Source organism: Notolepis coatsorum (assembly GCF_963971535.1).
Source record: "Notolepis coatsorum genome assembly, chromosome: 8".
NCBI classification, from domain to species: domain Eukaryota; kingdom Metazoa; phylum Chordata; class Actinopteri; order Aulopiformes; family Paralepididae; genus Notolepis; species Notolepis coatsorum.
In genome coordinates this window covers 131,822,146-131,838,436 of record NC_140172.1, presented here as the reverse complement: position 1 = coordinate 131,838,436, position 16,291 = coordinate 131,822,146, and the positions used below count along the sequence as shown (strand labels likewise).

At 39.6% G+C, this 16,291-nt stretch overlaps 1 protein-coding gene across 1 annotated transcript in view; it reads left to right on the top strand.

Annotated features, from left to right (window-relative positions):
• Window positions 1-3,839: 3,839 nt before the first annotated feature.
• LOC311233782 (uncharacterized protein) overlaps window positions 3,840-16,291 on the top strand; it is a gene marked incomplete at its 5' end in the record, with an annotated part of 49,266 nt that continues 36,814 nt past the window's right edge. Inside the window, 4 exons of the mRNA XM_084320802.1 lie at window positions 3,840-3,967; window positions 6,363-6,453; window positions 8,215-8,296; window positions 12,942-13,184. Of these exons, the coding sequence (XP_084176928.1) occupies window positions 3,840-3,967; window positions 6,363-6,453; window positions 8,215-8,296; window positions 12,942-13,184 (544 nt within the window). The remainder of the gene's footprint in view (window positions 3,968-6,362; window positions 6,454-8,214; window positions 8,297-12,941; window positions 13,185-16,291) is intronic.

Sequence of the window (16,291 nt, the reverse complement as noted above, 5' to 3'; positions counted from 1 at the left end):
GACATCAACAAACCTCTAAGTAGAGGTGTGTTTGGTGCTAGAATCCATCAGTACTGTCAGCCTGGCACCCATGTTCACCGCTGACAGAAATAGATATTGAATGTACCGTAATATTAATGTGAAAAATACAGCATTCATTGAATAAAGCTTCTTTCATCAAAGTCACTGCAGTCTTTTTTGCCTTATAAACCAGTTAGAATTACAAAGCAAAACCTCTTGAGAACTATTAGAAATGTCTGACTCTTAACCACTAACCCCTGGGTAATGAACGTACCATGACTGATATATATATATATATATGGGATATAAAGAACTCCCGTCTGCACCTTTGTGTCTATACTGTTCACTTTTAATCATAGTTTATATTCAGATTCAATGTTTTTATTGTAGCATACATATATTATAGACAGATAGAGGATACAGACCCTCATCTGTACCGTTGTTTGATTTCAATGGTAAAGAAAATAAATAATACCACGGCTTGAGTCGAGTGAGAAAAGCCAAAGTAAATAAAAACACAAGGTACAACTGAAGGCTAAATACTGGCTCCTCATCCAACAGCCCAATAAAGCAGGGTTAGTCACTAACACAGATGCAGGTGCAGATAACACAGGTGTGTTTGTTTGAGAAGTCGAGACATTTCTATTGCCAGTGAGACAGAGGTGCATTTCATTCTTTATCACAAGCCAGTTGAATTGTGGCTAGGAGAGACAGCAGGCCAGATAATTCAGCTTTCTACTGAGAGAGAGGAACAGTTGAATTGTGGCTAGGAGAGACAGCAGGCCAGATAATTCAGCTTTCTACTGAACACAGAGAGGAAATTGGTATCTATATCTTCTTGTCTGACTCTGGAGAAGATGGTAAGCACATTTACTGTAATGTTGGCGTGTTCCTTTAAAGAGACTATGTGCCCCCCCCCCCCCCCTATTAATTAATGGCGTTCTGGTGTGTGTACAGACAGACTACAGAGCAAATCCAGTGGTCTCAATGCTGTGTACACGCTCCAGAAGTTGATTAATAAAAGATGAATAAATAAAAAACACATTGTGGCTTTAAATAAAGGGGTATTTTGTGGAGGAAGCGACTGAGACGTCATGGTATCATATGATATATCAATATCACACTGTGTCTACTTGTGGAACATACATCTGCTCTACTAACCTGTGCCTCAGTAGAGAACTGCAGTACTGGAGCTAAACACTGAGAGGCAGCAACACGCAAACGGGCGCCTAGTCTGCAAGAAGTTGTGGTATAATATAATGTTCTCATGTAAAGATATTCCCCACCCCTGTGTCCCCTTACCTGTGCCCCCCCCCCCCTCTCTGTGGAATAAGACATTCCCCTCCCCTTTCTCCCCAATCCTGTGCCCCCCCCCTTTCTCCCCAATCCTGTGCCCCTCTCCCCAAACCTGTATCCCCCCCCATTTGACCTATCAAATGGGACCACATCCCCCCTTGTTAACTAATATAAGTCTCCTCCCGAGATCAATCCAGGTCTTTTCACCTGGGTCATTTCAGCTGATCACCTGGGGCGAAGCCCTCAGCCATTCTCTCTATAATTCTATCTGTTTGGTTAATAAACCTTGTTATTATCCAAACCTCGGTTGACTGAGAACATTCTTCTTCAGGATATCCACAAATATCCCACAGTACCTACCCGTCGGAACAAATGGGAGGCGAAGTTCACTAGTGCGCGCACTAAATCCGAAGCCAATGTGTTATAGCGCCCCACTCGACTCGATTGATGTCGCACATGAAGCACTCAAATCAAATCCAGTACTGTGGTGTTTCTACAGACAGGAGTAACCACGGAGCAGTGACAATATTCCCAATCATAATAGTACTTTGACTGGAAGATGGGTGGCATGCAAACAAAATGAATCGAGGTTAAATACACCAAATGAGACAGCAGAAACCATTGCATAATATCTCATTGAAACATGGCAAAGAAAAACGATGTCTGAAAAAGATATTTTCTATTATTTCATATATTTTGTTATTTATTTTTGTCCAGTAAGACTTGAAAAGAGAGCTATTATTTTGTTACATATTATTGTGCCATTGAGATTTGTCAGATAATTCTAGGCATAATCATCAAGCATGCTGATTGTTAACTTTGGTTTGGTGTGTCTTTGGTTATAGAGAGATAGTGTTGTGTTATATACAGTAAAATAATATAAATAATAATTGTATATCCATAAAGAGGAGGCATACTTTAAATATATTAAAACAATAATGCATATTTGAGTAAACGTTGAGTATCGGCATGCGTTGCTCATGGGACGGGGTTGCACGCCGTGCAACCAGTCTGTGAGCAGAAGCACGCACATGCACGGACTGATGCGCCAACTCGCTAAGTACTACTTTGCATAACAATATGGCCGGTCGTCAGGTGTGTTCAAATACGTTCTCAGATACATTCACACAAAACTTGTGAATGAAATGTGTTACATTCCATTCGTAGAGGCAATTAGGCACTGTCTTTAGTCTGTGCTATGCGAGGGAACATCAATGTGCATGCGCGGGAGCGCGCGCGGCGTCATTAAAACATAGTGCAACCAGTCGTCCCATGAGCAACGCATGCCTGAGTATCATTAAGTATCTCGAGGCTGGGGGGGCATGTCCTCTTTTTTGGAAATCAAAATATGGTCACCCTAAGCTAAAGGGGCTATCGTATCAACATCAGCGTCCGTCCTGCTCAAACACCTTATAACTACTACTATTGTCGTGTCCATAAGTTCCCTGGCAGAATACTTGTGAGGCCAAAGGTATACAAAGAGGAGAGAACCATTTTAGATCGGGCATTGTTAGGTTTCGGTAGCTAGCCTAGCCGCAATGCTATGGTCGATCCCATTTACGTTAGCATGTAAGCTAACAACAGCGTTAGTGCAGCTAAAGGGGCTATCGTATCAACATCAGCGTCCGTCCTGCTCAAACACCTTATAACTACTACTATTGTCGTGTCCATAAGTTCCCTGGCAGAATACTTGCTGTTCGATTTCAGCGTCCGTCCTCCTGCTACGCTCATAGCGAGCGGGGCATACTAGCGTAGGTCAGCGGCCAATCAGAGCACAAAACGGGAACCCGGAAACACGAATGCGTTGGAAAAAGGCTACACGCCACCGGTTAAGCTTAGGCACTCTTTCGAAGTTGGTTAAGGTTAGTTTGTCTTATTACATGGCGTTTTCACATTCGCCGAAATGCTTGCTTGTGATTGGTCAATAGCCCCCCGTTTTTTCAATAATGACCGCTGTGCGCAGCTGTTCGCAATCAAGCCCACTGACACACACTGTTTCAGTGCAATTAGACACTGCCGGTGTTCTGCTGCCGGCGATGACAGGGGGCGGAGCGACAGGCGGAGCCAGAACGCAGCCAGAACCAGTGTTGCGAGTCGATGTAAAATGAATTAGGTATATTGTTAGTAAGTTAGCCATGTAATAAGCGGGATAATGTATAGCTATACTCGGTCATTGTCGCAAAATAATTGACCTTCACTGACGTTTAAAACACCTCGCCGAAGCGGCTCGGTATTTTAAACTCCGTGTCGGTCAATTATTTTGCGACAATGACCTCGTAGCTATACATTATCCCTTACTTAGAGCAGGGCGAGGTAGTTTGCAGGCTGTTAGACGCGACCCGCAAATGGGCAAAGATACAGCTCGTCACGCGATTGGGCGCACATGTCAGTGGCCAATCAGAGAGCACCAGTCAGTGGCCAATCAGAGAGCGTCTCCGCAAAATGCGGCTACGAAAGAAAATAACGCGGAGGAGGCAGGAGGCGATAACGCAGCCTGTTTGTCATTCACTGCTTTCCGTAGTTCAGTCTCTCCTGCATCCAACATGGCGACTAACAACAAAGCAGCAGAGCTCTCTAGAGCTGAGTATCTGAAACGGTATTTATCAGCGGAAGACTCCAAGAAAACCAAGGAGAAGGCGAAGAAGAGACGCACTAAAGTGACGGACAAACGGTGCGTTGGTTATATTTTACATGACGGCAGCGTGTTTACTAAGTTAGTACTACCATGGTTTTAGGCTTCAGTTCAATGCAAACATAATGACGTTGAAAAAGAAGAAACTCCGAACCCAACGCGTATTTAGACAAACAGTCAATTCGTGTGAGACTATTCTATTCTATTAATGAGACTATCTTCTTATAAACACGTTTGATTGTCTTTTCTCACGCCGTCCCCTAGTGGTGGAGCCAGCTTACTGCAGGCAGTCCTTCATAAACTATTAATATTCCGTTGCCAACTGTACTGCTAACGTTATCTCAACATTGTCATTATAAATAAATAAAGTATTTCTATTCTATTATTTTACCAGGAAGTCCCACTGAGATGAAACATCTCTCTTCCAAACATGGCAGTAGAGGAACACAGTGAACAATAAACACAGTAGAAATACATAATGTAAAATATATATTTCGACGCTTCGAGAAGAAAAAAAATATTATAATAAAAAAAAAATCGATTGCCAAACAAAGCTTCGAAGGTCAGCCCTAAAACTTTTACCCAGGTGTAATGATAGTTTGTTATCAGCGAGCTGCATACTGTTATACAGAAGACAGACAGCAGATCAATGTAGCTGATCATATTACAGAACACAGCAGATCAATGTAGCTGATCATACAGAACACAACAGATCAATGTAGCTGATCATACAGAACACAACATATCAATATAGCTGATCATACAGAACACAACAGATCAATGTAGCTGCATACTGTTATACAGAACACAGCAGATCAATGTAGCTGATCATACAGAACACAGCAGATCAATGTAGCTGATCATACAGAACACAACAGATCAATGTAGCTGATCATACAGAACACAACAGATCAATGTAGCTGATCATACAGAACACAACAGATCAATGTAGCTGATCATACAGAACACAACAGATCAATATAGCTGATCATACAGAACACAACAGATCAATGTAGCTGCATACTGTTATACAGAACACAGCAGATCAATGGTAGGCCCCCAGAAACTACTAGTGTTGTCACGGGGCGCGCGTCTCACAGATACGTGGTGTCAACAGTGTCGTCATAGACACACGCAGTAAGGCGTTGTTGTTAGCATCGGTGCATTTCTCTACACTGAGCTGAAATTAAACGATTGCACACAAATTAGGTAAATAAATATGAACAATATTAACAATCTGTAACATTTAGATCAACTAAAAAAAGGCAACGAAAATATCATTTGAATTTCAATTTTTTTGCTCTTCCAGACATTTAAATGAAAAACAATATTGTTTTTAATACAAATAGACCTCCTCTTCACTGTAAAGTGCCACGTCTTTTTGATATATTGAGCTTTAAACTTTAAGATGCCTCCGACACGTCGAAGCAAATCACTGTCGTTTAGGGCTGACCTTCGAAGCTTTTTTTGGCAATCGAAGCTTCGGGGCCGAGCTTCGATTTTAATTCGAAGCTTTGAGAGAGAATTTTTTTTATTATAATATATATATATATATATATTTTTTAATCTTATGTTGTGGGACTTGTACAGCACTTTGGTAAACTTTGTTGTTTTTAAATGCTCTATAAATAAAGTGGATTGGATTAATTAATTAAGTAGCCCCTTTCGTGACTGTGACGCAGCCAACAAGGTTTCACTCGGCTGCGCTGCCTGGGTGCAGTGGGGCTGCTCTCACAGCCAACGACATGACATTACATAATTATGTTGCAACCTTTGTCTATCAAGCAAACAATTATATTATATTTAATTTATAATTTATAATTATATCAGACAATGCACCTACAAAAGCAGATGATTACAATTAAATTAGCCAACTTGGTAACACATTAGTCATAGCAGCATAGGCATAGCCTTATTAATGTTTCGTATGGCGTCGCCGTCGTGTACAACGATACTTACGTTTTTTAGGTGATTTGACAAAGTTGTTGTAGAGTTGTGATATGCCATTTTCTTCTGGCATATCTGGCACTTGGCTTTTTGGGCATTGTCTTTGCATATTTTAAAGTGTAACCACACGTCTGATGACTTCTTCGTCGACATGTCTGCTGCACATGTCCTTGTTGTTTTCAACACAGATAATCTCCACGTGCTTGTTGTAGAGAGGTGGAGTCGAGGCGCTGCTTACTTTCGTTTCATTGGAATGGAGGCGCAAGATTTTGGAGGCAAAAAAAATTAAATCTTAATTTTTTTATTTAATTTTTATTTAATTTCGATTTTTTTTTTATGTTCGAAGCTTGTGCCATCGAACGAAGCTTCTAAGTATTTAAGACAGCCCTAGTGTCGTTCACATCCCTAGTGTCGAGACAACTTCCTGACTGTGATGCAATGTGGCAAAAACACAGGCCTAGTTGAATCCTTAATGTTGTTTTTGCAGAATGCGAATAGTGGATGATGACTTGGACTGGAAGCAGATGAACACTACAGAGGAGAAGGAGAACGAGGAGGAAGAGGATGAGGCACCAGTGGTGAGATGTTTGGCTAGCAACTAGCTGGTCTACTAGTTTGAAGTTTCAAGTTCAAGTTTCTTTATTAGTTGTCATACAGAAGTACAGAATACTTTTATACAAAATGCTTCTTTCTGTTATGCTCCAGAGACTGTGCTAGACAAAAATAGATAAGTATAAAATAAAATAAGTATAGCAAGTATAAAATAGAAGTCACGTACGTAGACAGACACAAGTGTTCAGTATGTACATATGTACAATGTTCAATGCAGAGTAGAAGTAACCGAGTTACCATACAATATACTATACAATATACTAATATACAATATACTATACAGTGCAAAGCAGAAATGGGATGAGGTACAATTTAGGTACAATTTACAGTAAGGTGTAATGAGGTATGGGTTGTAGTGCAAATTCTTTACCAATAAATATAAAGTGTGTTTAGGTGTTCTAAAGTGTGTAAAGTGGGTGCTGCAGTGAGTTGTTTGTTTAAAGTGAATGTGCGTGTGGATGTATGTGCTGTGAGTGCATTTGATGGTTGTTACATAGTGTTATTGTTCGTTGAGCATCCTGATGGCCTGGTGATAGAAGCTTCTTCTGAGTCTTTCTGTGCTTGCCATGAGACTCCGGTATCGCTTGCCTGACCGCAGCAGTTCAAAGAGGCAGTTGTTTGGGTGGCTGGAGTCTTTGATAATTCTCTTAGCCTTACCCATGCACCGCTTGTTGTAAATGTTCAATTGTGCGTTCGGCTGAACGGGCCACTCTCTGTAGTCTGCTACGGTCTTGTGCAGTGCTATTCCCAAACCAGGAGGTGATATTGCCAGTCAGGATGCTTTCTATTGTACATGAGTAGAAGTTCTTAAGGATCTTCTGGCTGACTTGGAACTTCCTTAGGCGCCTGAGGAAGTAGAGGCGTTGCCGTGCCTACTTCACAACACTGTCAATGTGTGTGGTCCATGTCAAGTCCTCGGATATGTGGACTCCGAGGTACTTGAAACTGTTCACTCTCTCAACCGGTGCCCCGTCGATGCTGTAGTCCCTGACCCCGACCTCCTAAAGTCCACAATCATCTCCTTTGTTTTGCTGACATTCAGGGAGAGGCTGTTCTCTTGACACTATCCCGCTAGGACCTTGACCTCTTCCAGGTAGGCCCTCTCGTCGTTTGCAGAGATCAGGCCCACCACTACTGTGTCATCAGCAAATTTGATGATTGTGTTGTTGTTCCGCTGTGCCACACAGTCATGTGTGTACAGGGAGTAGAGGAGGGGGGGGAGTAGAGGAGTTTGGCTAGCAGCTAGCTGGTCTACTAGTAGTAAGTTGGATGTTTGGCTAGCAGCTAGCTGGTCTACTAGTAGTAAGTTGGATGTTTGGCTAGCAACTAGCTGGTCTACTAGTAGTAAGTTGGATGTTTGTCTAGCAGCTAGCTGGTCTACTAGTAGTAAGATAGATGTTTGGCTAGCAATTAGCTGGTCTACTAGTAGTAAGATAGATGTTTGGCTAGCAATTAGCTGGTCTACTAGTAGTAAGATAGATGTTTGGCTAGCAATTAGCTGGTCTACTAGTAGTAAGTTAGATGTTTGGCTAGCAACTAGCTGGTCTACTAGTAGTAAGTTAGATGTTTGGCTAGCAACTAGCTGGTCTACTAGTAGTAAGTTAGATGTTTGGCTAGCAACTAGCTGGTCTACTAGTAGTAAGTTAGATGTTTGTCTAGCAACTAGCTGGTCTACTAGTACTAAGTTAGGTATGTTATGTGTGTGGGGTCTGTGTGTGTGCCTCTAGGTTGCTGCTGAGATTGATGAACGCCCCGAAGAGGTGAAGTATCTGGAAGTCTTCCAGACCAGCAAGTGGAAAGTAATGGGAGGTGAGGATTTATCTTTGTCCCACATTAGTGGAGGCAGCATGGTCTATATACCTACTTATACACCTGCATATAACCCATATAACCCTTTTATATTCCTACTTATACACCTGCATATAACCCATATAACTCTTTTATATTCCTACTTATACACCTGCATATAACCCATATAACCCTTTTATATTCCTACTTATACACCTGCATATAACCCATATAACTCTTTTATATTCCTACTTATACACCTGCATATAACCCATATAACCCTTTTACATTCCTACTTATACACCTGCATATAACCCATATAACCCTTTTATATTCCTACTTATACACCTGCATATAACCCATATAACTCTTTTATATTCCTACGTATACACCTGCATATAACCCATATAACCCTTTTATATTCCTACTTATACACCTGCATATAACCCTTTTATATCCCTACTTATACACCTGCATATAACCCATATGTTCTTACCATATATTTATCTATCCACATATGTCTGTACATGCCTGCATATAATCATTTTTACATATCTGTAGATACTATATCCATATCTGTATATCTCTTACCTACTCATACTAGTTATGCTGCTGGCCAGTATGACTTACTACCATAATGTCTATACTTGTATCACTGTACATAATAATACTACAACTCTATTACTCAGTAGTACTAATTTATATATTTGTACCCAGTTTAATCACCTGTACATTATATATCACTATCGCAATATTTTCTGTTACATGTGCACTCTGGTTGGATGCCAAACCTCTTTTTGTTGTCCTGTGCTTGTGCTGCATGATGACAATAACTTTGAATCTAATATCATGTTATGCATAGTTTATAAAATGGGCAGCTCAAATCAAGCAATCTGATTGGTTCATAGCCATGGTATAATGAGCGTATACCCTCAGCTATGGTTCTAATTCCTTTTCACACGTCGGTTACCACTAGGGCTGTCTTAAATACTTCGAAGCTTCGAAGCTTCGTTCAATGGCACAAGCTTCGAACATTAAAAAAAAAATCGAAGTTTAAAAAAAAATCTAAAAATTTATTTTTATTTTTACTTCAGTGTGTGTGTGTGTGTGCATGGGGCCATTGGGTGGGGCCGGGGGACAAATACACTGGAGGAAAGTAACCCAGCTCAGCACTGCCCAAATTATATCATCACTGCCTGTTTGAAGGATATCATCCTCAAACACATATACACACTACACGCTAGGGGTGGACGGTATGGTCTAAAATTTATATCACGGTATAATTTGAAGCATAGACGGTAACGGTATATATCACGGTATCATCGTTTTTGATACAATTTTTATTTTATTTTATATATATATATTTTTTTTTATAAAATATATATATTATATAATTAGACTTGTACTGGTATTATCTGCGAGACATCGCCACCACGCAACAAGCTCCACTGTCTGTGTGTACTCTAGTAGCCTCCAGCTACGGCCAGAATTATCCGGAGCTGCACCTGGACCTATACTCGAGTAGCCTCGAGCAGAGCTACGGCCAGGATTCTCCGGCGCTGCACCTGGACCCTATTGTATTGGTATTATAACGTTAGCAAGCCCTCAGCTCGAATACGCATCGAATCAGTGTTATAAGACATTGATATCATGAGCTATCTGTAGCTACTGCATATATAACGTTAATACAACGCCTCAGTGAATTATTTAGTTCAATGGGACATTTCGTTTTGAACGGTGAACTAACTTGTGTTAACGTGAGCTAACAGGTAGCATACACGTCTCTAGTACTAGACTTTGTGGAGCGTTTGTTGATGTCAGGAGCTATCGGTAGCTGGCCGACTAGATACCGTTCGGTTAGACAATGCCCCATCATGTATTAAACTAAAAGTGAATAGTTGACTGGGTCATTTTGTAACGGTAGCTAAGCTAACGTTAGCTCAGGGAGACGCCGACAGCTCCCGTGTCCCGTCCCACTAGACTACTAGACCCGTGTTTACATGCGTGCGGTAGGGGCTGGCACGCCCACTGCGCGAAGCCTCCTAAATAACTTTTTCCAGTTCGCTCATATCTATTATCTATGACTAATTCTATCTATTTTTAGGGGCAAATGCCAGTGAAATAGTCGCGCTGTGGTTACATGACGTCATTGCTATTTTAGAGCTGCACTACCGGTTACACGGTATACTCAAAATCCATACCGTAGAGCAAATTCATACCGTTTATACCGTATACCGTTTATACCGTCCACCCCTACTACACGCCTATTCTCAGTCCTTGCCCCACAATGGTGGAATGAACTACCCACCCCAGTTAGGACAGCCGAATCCCGTCCAATCTTTCGCCGTCGACTAAAGACGCACTTCTTCAACCATTATCTGAAATAAAATTTAAAAATTAGATAAAAAAAATCTAACCCTAACTAACCTTACTGTCATGCACTTGTCCTAATAAACTAACCTACACTGTAACACGCAACACTTTGATGAATATTGTTACTCAGCTGATAGAGTTGTATCCTTCCTGATGACCTGTTGTACAGAACTTGTAAGTCGCTTTGGATAAAAGCGTCAGCTAAATGACTAAATGTAAATGTGAATGTAAATGCCTTGTAGAATTCCACACATAAGAAAGAAAGATACTGGGATGAATAAACAAAATAGGAAATAAAATGTAGAAATGCATGCAATACATAAATAAATATGAATCTCCATATATGAAATAGAACATTTAGATAAGGTGCTACTGAGATGTTTTGGTGAGTTCTTTGTTTTTTTGTGGAAGTAGCCCTTCTTAAAAATTTATGAACATTCACTGATAATTGGTCTGTAGTGGAGTCTACAAGGTCTACATTGCCGGACCTTGTAGACTGACATAATTCTGTGCATAGTTTAGTCTACATAGGCCATATTTCAAATAATCAAAATCTTACTTCATTCATCTTAAACATTCTTGATTTGGGGGATTGGTAGTTCCCATGAAATCTGAAGTTGTTCAAACGACAACAGCGATCCACCTTGAATTAAATCACACAGCCGTGTTGGCTGCGTCACAGTCACGAAAGGGGCTACTTAATTCATTAATCCAATCCACTTTATTTATAGAGCACATTTAAAAACAACAGTTTACCAAAGTGCTGTACAAGTCCAACAACATAAGATAAAAAAAAAAAAAAAAAAAAAAAAAAAAAATTTAATTCGAAGCTCGGCCCCGAAGCTTCGATTGCCAAAAAAAAATTGAAGGTCAGCCCTAGTTACCACGGCCTGTCGTGAGCTATTAGCTGTGATATAATAACCATATACAACGGCCTGTCGTGAGCTATTAGCTGTGATATAATAACCATATACAACGGCCTGTCGTGAGCTATTAGCTGTGATATAATAACCATATACAACGGCCTGTCGTGAGCTATTAGCTGTGATATAATAACCATATACAACGGCCTGTCGTGAGCTATTAGCTGTGATATAATAACCATATACAACGGCCTGTCGTGAGCTATTAAGTTTCAAGTTTCTCAAGTTTCAAGTTTCTTTAATAGTTGTCATACAGAAGTACAGAATACTTTTATACAAAATGCTTCTTACTGTTGCGCTCCAGAGACTGTGCAAGACGAGATAAGTATGAAATAAAATAACATAGTAAAATTAGAAGTAAAAAAAATGAGGTCACAGTGTTCAGTTTAGACATATGTACAATGTTCGATGCAGAATAGACGTAGTTACCATACAATATACAATACTGTGCAGTGTACTAATATACAATACTATATAGTGCAAGGCAGAAATGGAGAAGGCTGTGTGATATAATAATCATATACCATGGCCTGCTGTAAGCTGTTGCTTAAGTGTACTGTTGTAATTAGTAGATGTACTGAATAATATGTACAGAGCAGATCATCATTTTGGGGCGACAGTGGCTCAGGAGGTAGAGCGGTCGTCTGGTAGTCGGAAGGTTCCCGGTTCGATTCTCGGGCTGCGTGTCGAAGTGTCCCGATGTGCAGGTTGGCACCTTGCAGGGCTGCCTCTGCCGTCGGTGTGTGAATGTGAGGAACAAAAAGGTTAAAACGCTTTGGCTAAAAGCGCTATATAAATGCACCATTTACCATCATTGGGATATTACATGATGGAACATTAATTTAGTTTGACAGTTATTGAGAGTAAATTCGTTTTTGAATATGGCCACCAGTGATGTCATCGGAGACCTTGAATCCTTATGTTTGGTGAGAAATACCTCACTGAGTGATCTGGTCTGCAAGGCGGGCTGTTGTGTTCTGATGATAATAAAGACCTCTCTCTGTCTCTCACTCTGTCTCTCTCTGTCTCTCTGTCTGTCTCTCTTTCTGTCTCTCTTTCTGTCTCTCACTCTGTCTCTCTGTCTGTCTCTATCTGTCTCTCTTTCTGTTTCTGTCTGTCTCTCTTTCTGTCTCTCACTCTCTGTCTGTCTCTTTCTGTCTCTCACTCTGTCTGTCTGTCTGTCTGTCTCTCTGTCTGTCTCTCTGTCTCTTTCTGTTTTTGTCTGTCTCTGTCTGTCTCTCACTCTGTCTGTCTGTCTCTCTCTGTCTCTTTCTGTTTCTGTCTGTCTCTGTCTCTCTTTCTGTTTCTGTCTCCCTTTCTGTCTCTGTCTCTGTCTCTGTCTCTCTTTCTCTCTGTTTCTCCCTCCTTAGATGATGATGATGATGAGGAAGTAGAAGAGGGAGAAATTGTTACCATGGATAGGACTCGTCATGATTCGCCAGAACCCCCGTCAGTCAAGAGAATCAGACATGATTCACCTGAGGCCCAGCTTGTCAGAGGTCGCCACGACTCCCCTGACCTGTCGCCACGGAGACAGCAGGCTGTCCCACTTAGCCCCTCCCCCCCTCCGGACAATCAACAGGAGGGGAAAGACCACAAGCAGGTCTGCAGAGGTAACGGACCCTTTTTAAATATACTGTAAGAACAGACTCTTCAAATATACTGTAAGAACAGACTCTTTAAATATACTGTAAGAACACTCTTTTAAATATACTGTAAGAACAGACTCTTTTAAATATACTGTAAGAACAGACTCTTTTAAATATACTGTAAGAACAGACTTTAAATATACTGTAAGAACACTCTTTTAAATATACTGTAAGAACAGACTTTAAATATACTGTAACAACAGACTCTTTTTAAATATACTGTAGGAACAGACTCTTTTTAAATATACTGTAAGAACAGACTCTTTTTAAATATACTGTAAGAACAGACTCTTTTTAAATATACTGTAAGAACAGACTTTTTAAATATACTGTAAGAACACTCTTTTAAATATACTGTAAGAACAGACTCTTTTAAATATACTGTAAGAACAGACTTTAAATATACTGTAAGAACAGACTTTAAATATACTGTAAGAACACCCTTTTAAATATACTGTAAGAACAGACTTTAAATATACTGTAACAACAGACTCTTTTTAAATATACTGTAACAACAGACTCTTTTAAATATACTGTAAGAACAGACTTTTTTTAAATATACTGTAACAACAGACTCTTTTTAAATATACTGTAAGAACAGACTCTTTTAAATATACTGTAAGAACAGACTCTTTTTAAATATACTGTAAGAACAGACTCTTTTAAATATACTGTAAGAACAGACTCTCGTTAAATATACTGTAAGAACAGACTCTTTTAAATATACTGTAAGAACAGACTCTTTTAAATATACTGTAAGAACAGACTCCTTTTAAATATACTGTAGGAACAGACTCTTTTTAAATATACTGTAGGAACAGACTTTAAATATACTGTAAGAACAGACTCTTTTTAAATATACTGTAAGAACACTCTTTTTAAATATACTGTAAGAACAGACTTTCAGCATTTCATGAATTACCCTAGACTGCTCTAAAACCATACTTATACCACGGTATAACATGGGAACGTATCGATGGAAAGATGTATTATTTTTCACATATTGAACGATAGATAGGTGATGTCAAATGGGCCATAGTATTGTATCCATAGCTAGAATATAGTTATAGCTCTACAAACAAGGTGACGGATCCCTATCTATCTAGTGGTGGCGTCGCTACAGACGACTGCGTCTAATGGCTGGCACTGAAAGTGTTAAGCCCGGAGCCCTATTTTTTTAAAGTCAGCCTAAATTACATACCTAAGTAAATGGAATATTGCTCCACTTCTAAAAGGGCCATTTGCATGTTCTTGGTATCTAGGGACATCTATGGACCACAGTGAATGTATTCCCAGTGTCAGACATATTGTGTCTATTACTAGGCTTGCTTAAATTGTGATGAAACAAAGGAGAATATGAATTATGATTTTTCTGAATAACACCATGCTAAAAATGACCAGACATGAAAAACTGCCTGATCAGTACCTTCTTGAGATCACGTGTACAAAAAATCTTAAGGAAATGAATAAAGGAAAGATGATTAAACAGAAGGTTTTGTAGATGCAGTACTGAATTCTCCCATCCGGACCAATGCAATTTGAATATTATTATAGAATATAGAATAGCAGGCTTATAAATGACCTTATTATAGCCAATTCGCACATTTATGGATTGTGCCAAATCTTATCTTTCAAATGCCCAAGTTCAATTTGGATTTAGTATCACCAGGTGTGCATAAGAACAGATAATGAAATCTACTGTATTTACAGTAGGTTTCTTATTCTTGCCAGTGACGCCATTTTTAAACTGATTTCAAATCTGATTGTTGCTCAATGCTAAAAATAGGGGAGACAAACTAACTGCGCTCCAATATATGCCAATAACGTTAAGTTTTGTAGTATATTATCCAGAGTAATAAGATATATTAAAAAAATTCATACAGAATCAATTTGCTTTTTTTGACCTAGAGGCCTCTGGGTAGGGTGTTTCTGAAAAATGCGCTCATTGAAAGCTCTCGATGACCTCTTCAAAATGGCGTAAAAAAAAGAAAAAACTACAATTACCAACGGACCGATTTTTCAAAATGGCAGACTTTTGCGAAAAAAACAGAAAAACCAAAACTAAAATCTATCTAATAACACTTTAACCTATTGGTAAACTAACGTATTGATGATAATACACATTATAACTGCTGTTGTGACATGGTTATGATGTTTATACTTGAATACGTTTGACAAAAAAAACTATAATTTTGTGACAGTCTGGAGAACTTGATTTATGACATGATGCGGAAGAGGTTAAATGACGTGTTGCTGTTGGTTAAGTTGTTTTATTCTTTGTCAGATTTAAATGACATGTTGCTGTTGGTTAAGTTGTTTTATTCTTTGTCAGATTTAAATGACGTTGTAAAGGCAATCATACGAACCACAGTTGCCTTGAGGCTCCAGGTAATGCGTTGTTAGTCCGACACGCTCCGAATTGCAGTCCAAAAGAAAAGATGACGCTGATCCAATGTACTTTCAAAACAAACAGGATTTATTGGGAAGCGAGTCACAACAGCCCCAATAGCTGCCTACCACTATAAAACAAACAAAAAGGGTTATGTAAATGAACGTAAACTGTCAATCAAATGCGAATTGAGTGCGGTCAAAAACTATATGGTACCGCTATACCTGGGCCTGCATGAACTCTAAATTACCTGCCATGTTATAGGAGTGGTTAGGGGGAACGTGAGAAAAAAGGGGAGTTGACCAGGTAAGTCTCCATCTTGGAATTCATCTACATATATTAATAAACACAAAGCACGAATACCATAATAAACTATATTTCTAAGGGGGCAATAAAGATACAATTTATCATCATAGGATTTGGCTCCTACAAACCGGCCTCTAATTGTTCTTGTAGGCAAACGAAACAATTACAACTTTCGAAATATAAAAAAGGAGCCAAAATGTATAGTCTATTCAAAAATCTAAATCCAAGCAAAAAAATCTTCCATCTTCCAAGTTATCAGTAAGAGTGTATTAGTGAACAGGGGGGGGGGGGGCGTGTGTGTGTATGTGTGTGTTCTATGTAGGAGCCTCGAGCAGCAGACACAACTTTGTGATAGGTCTGCGAAGAGTGGTAGTCT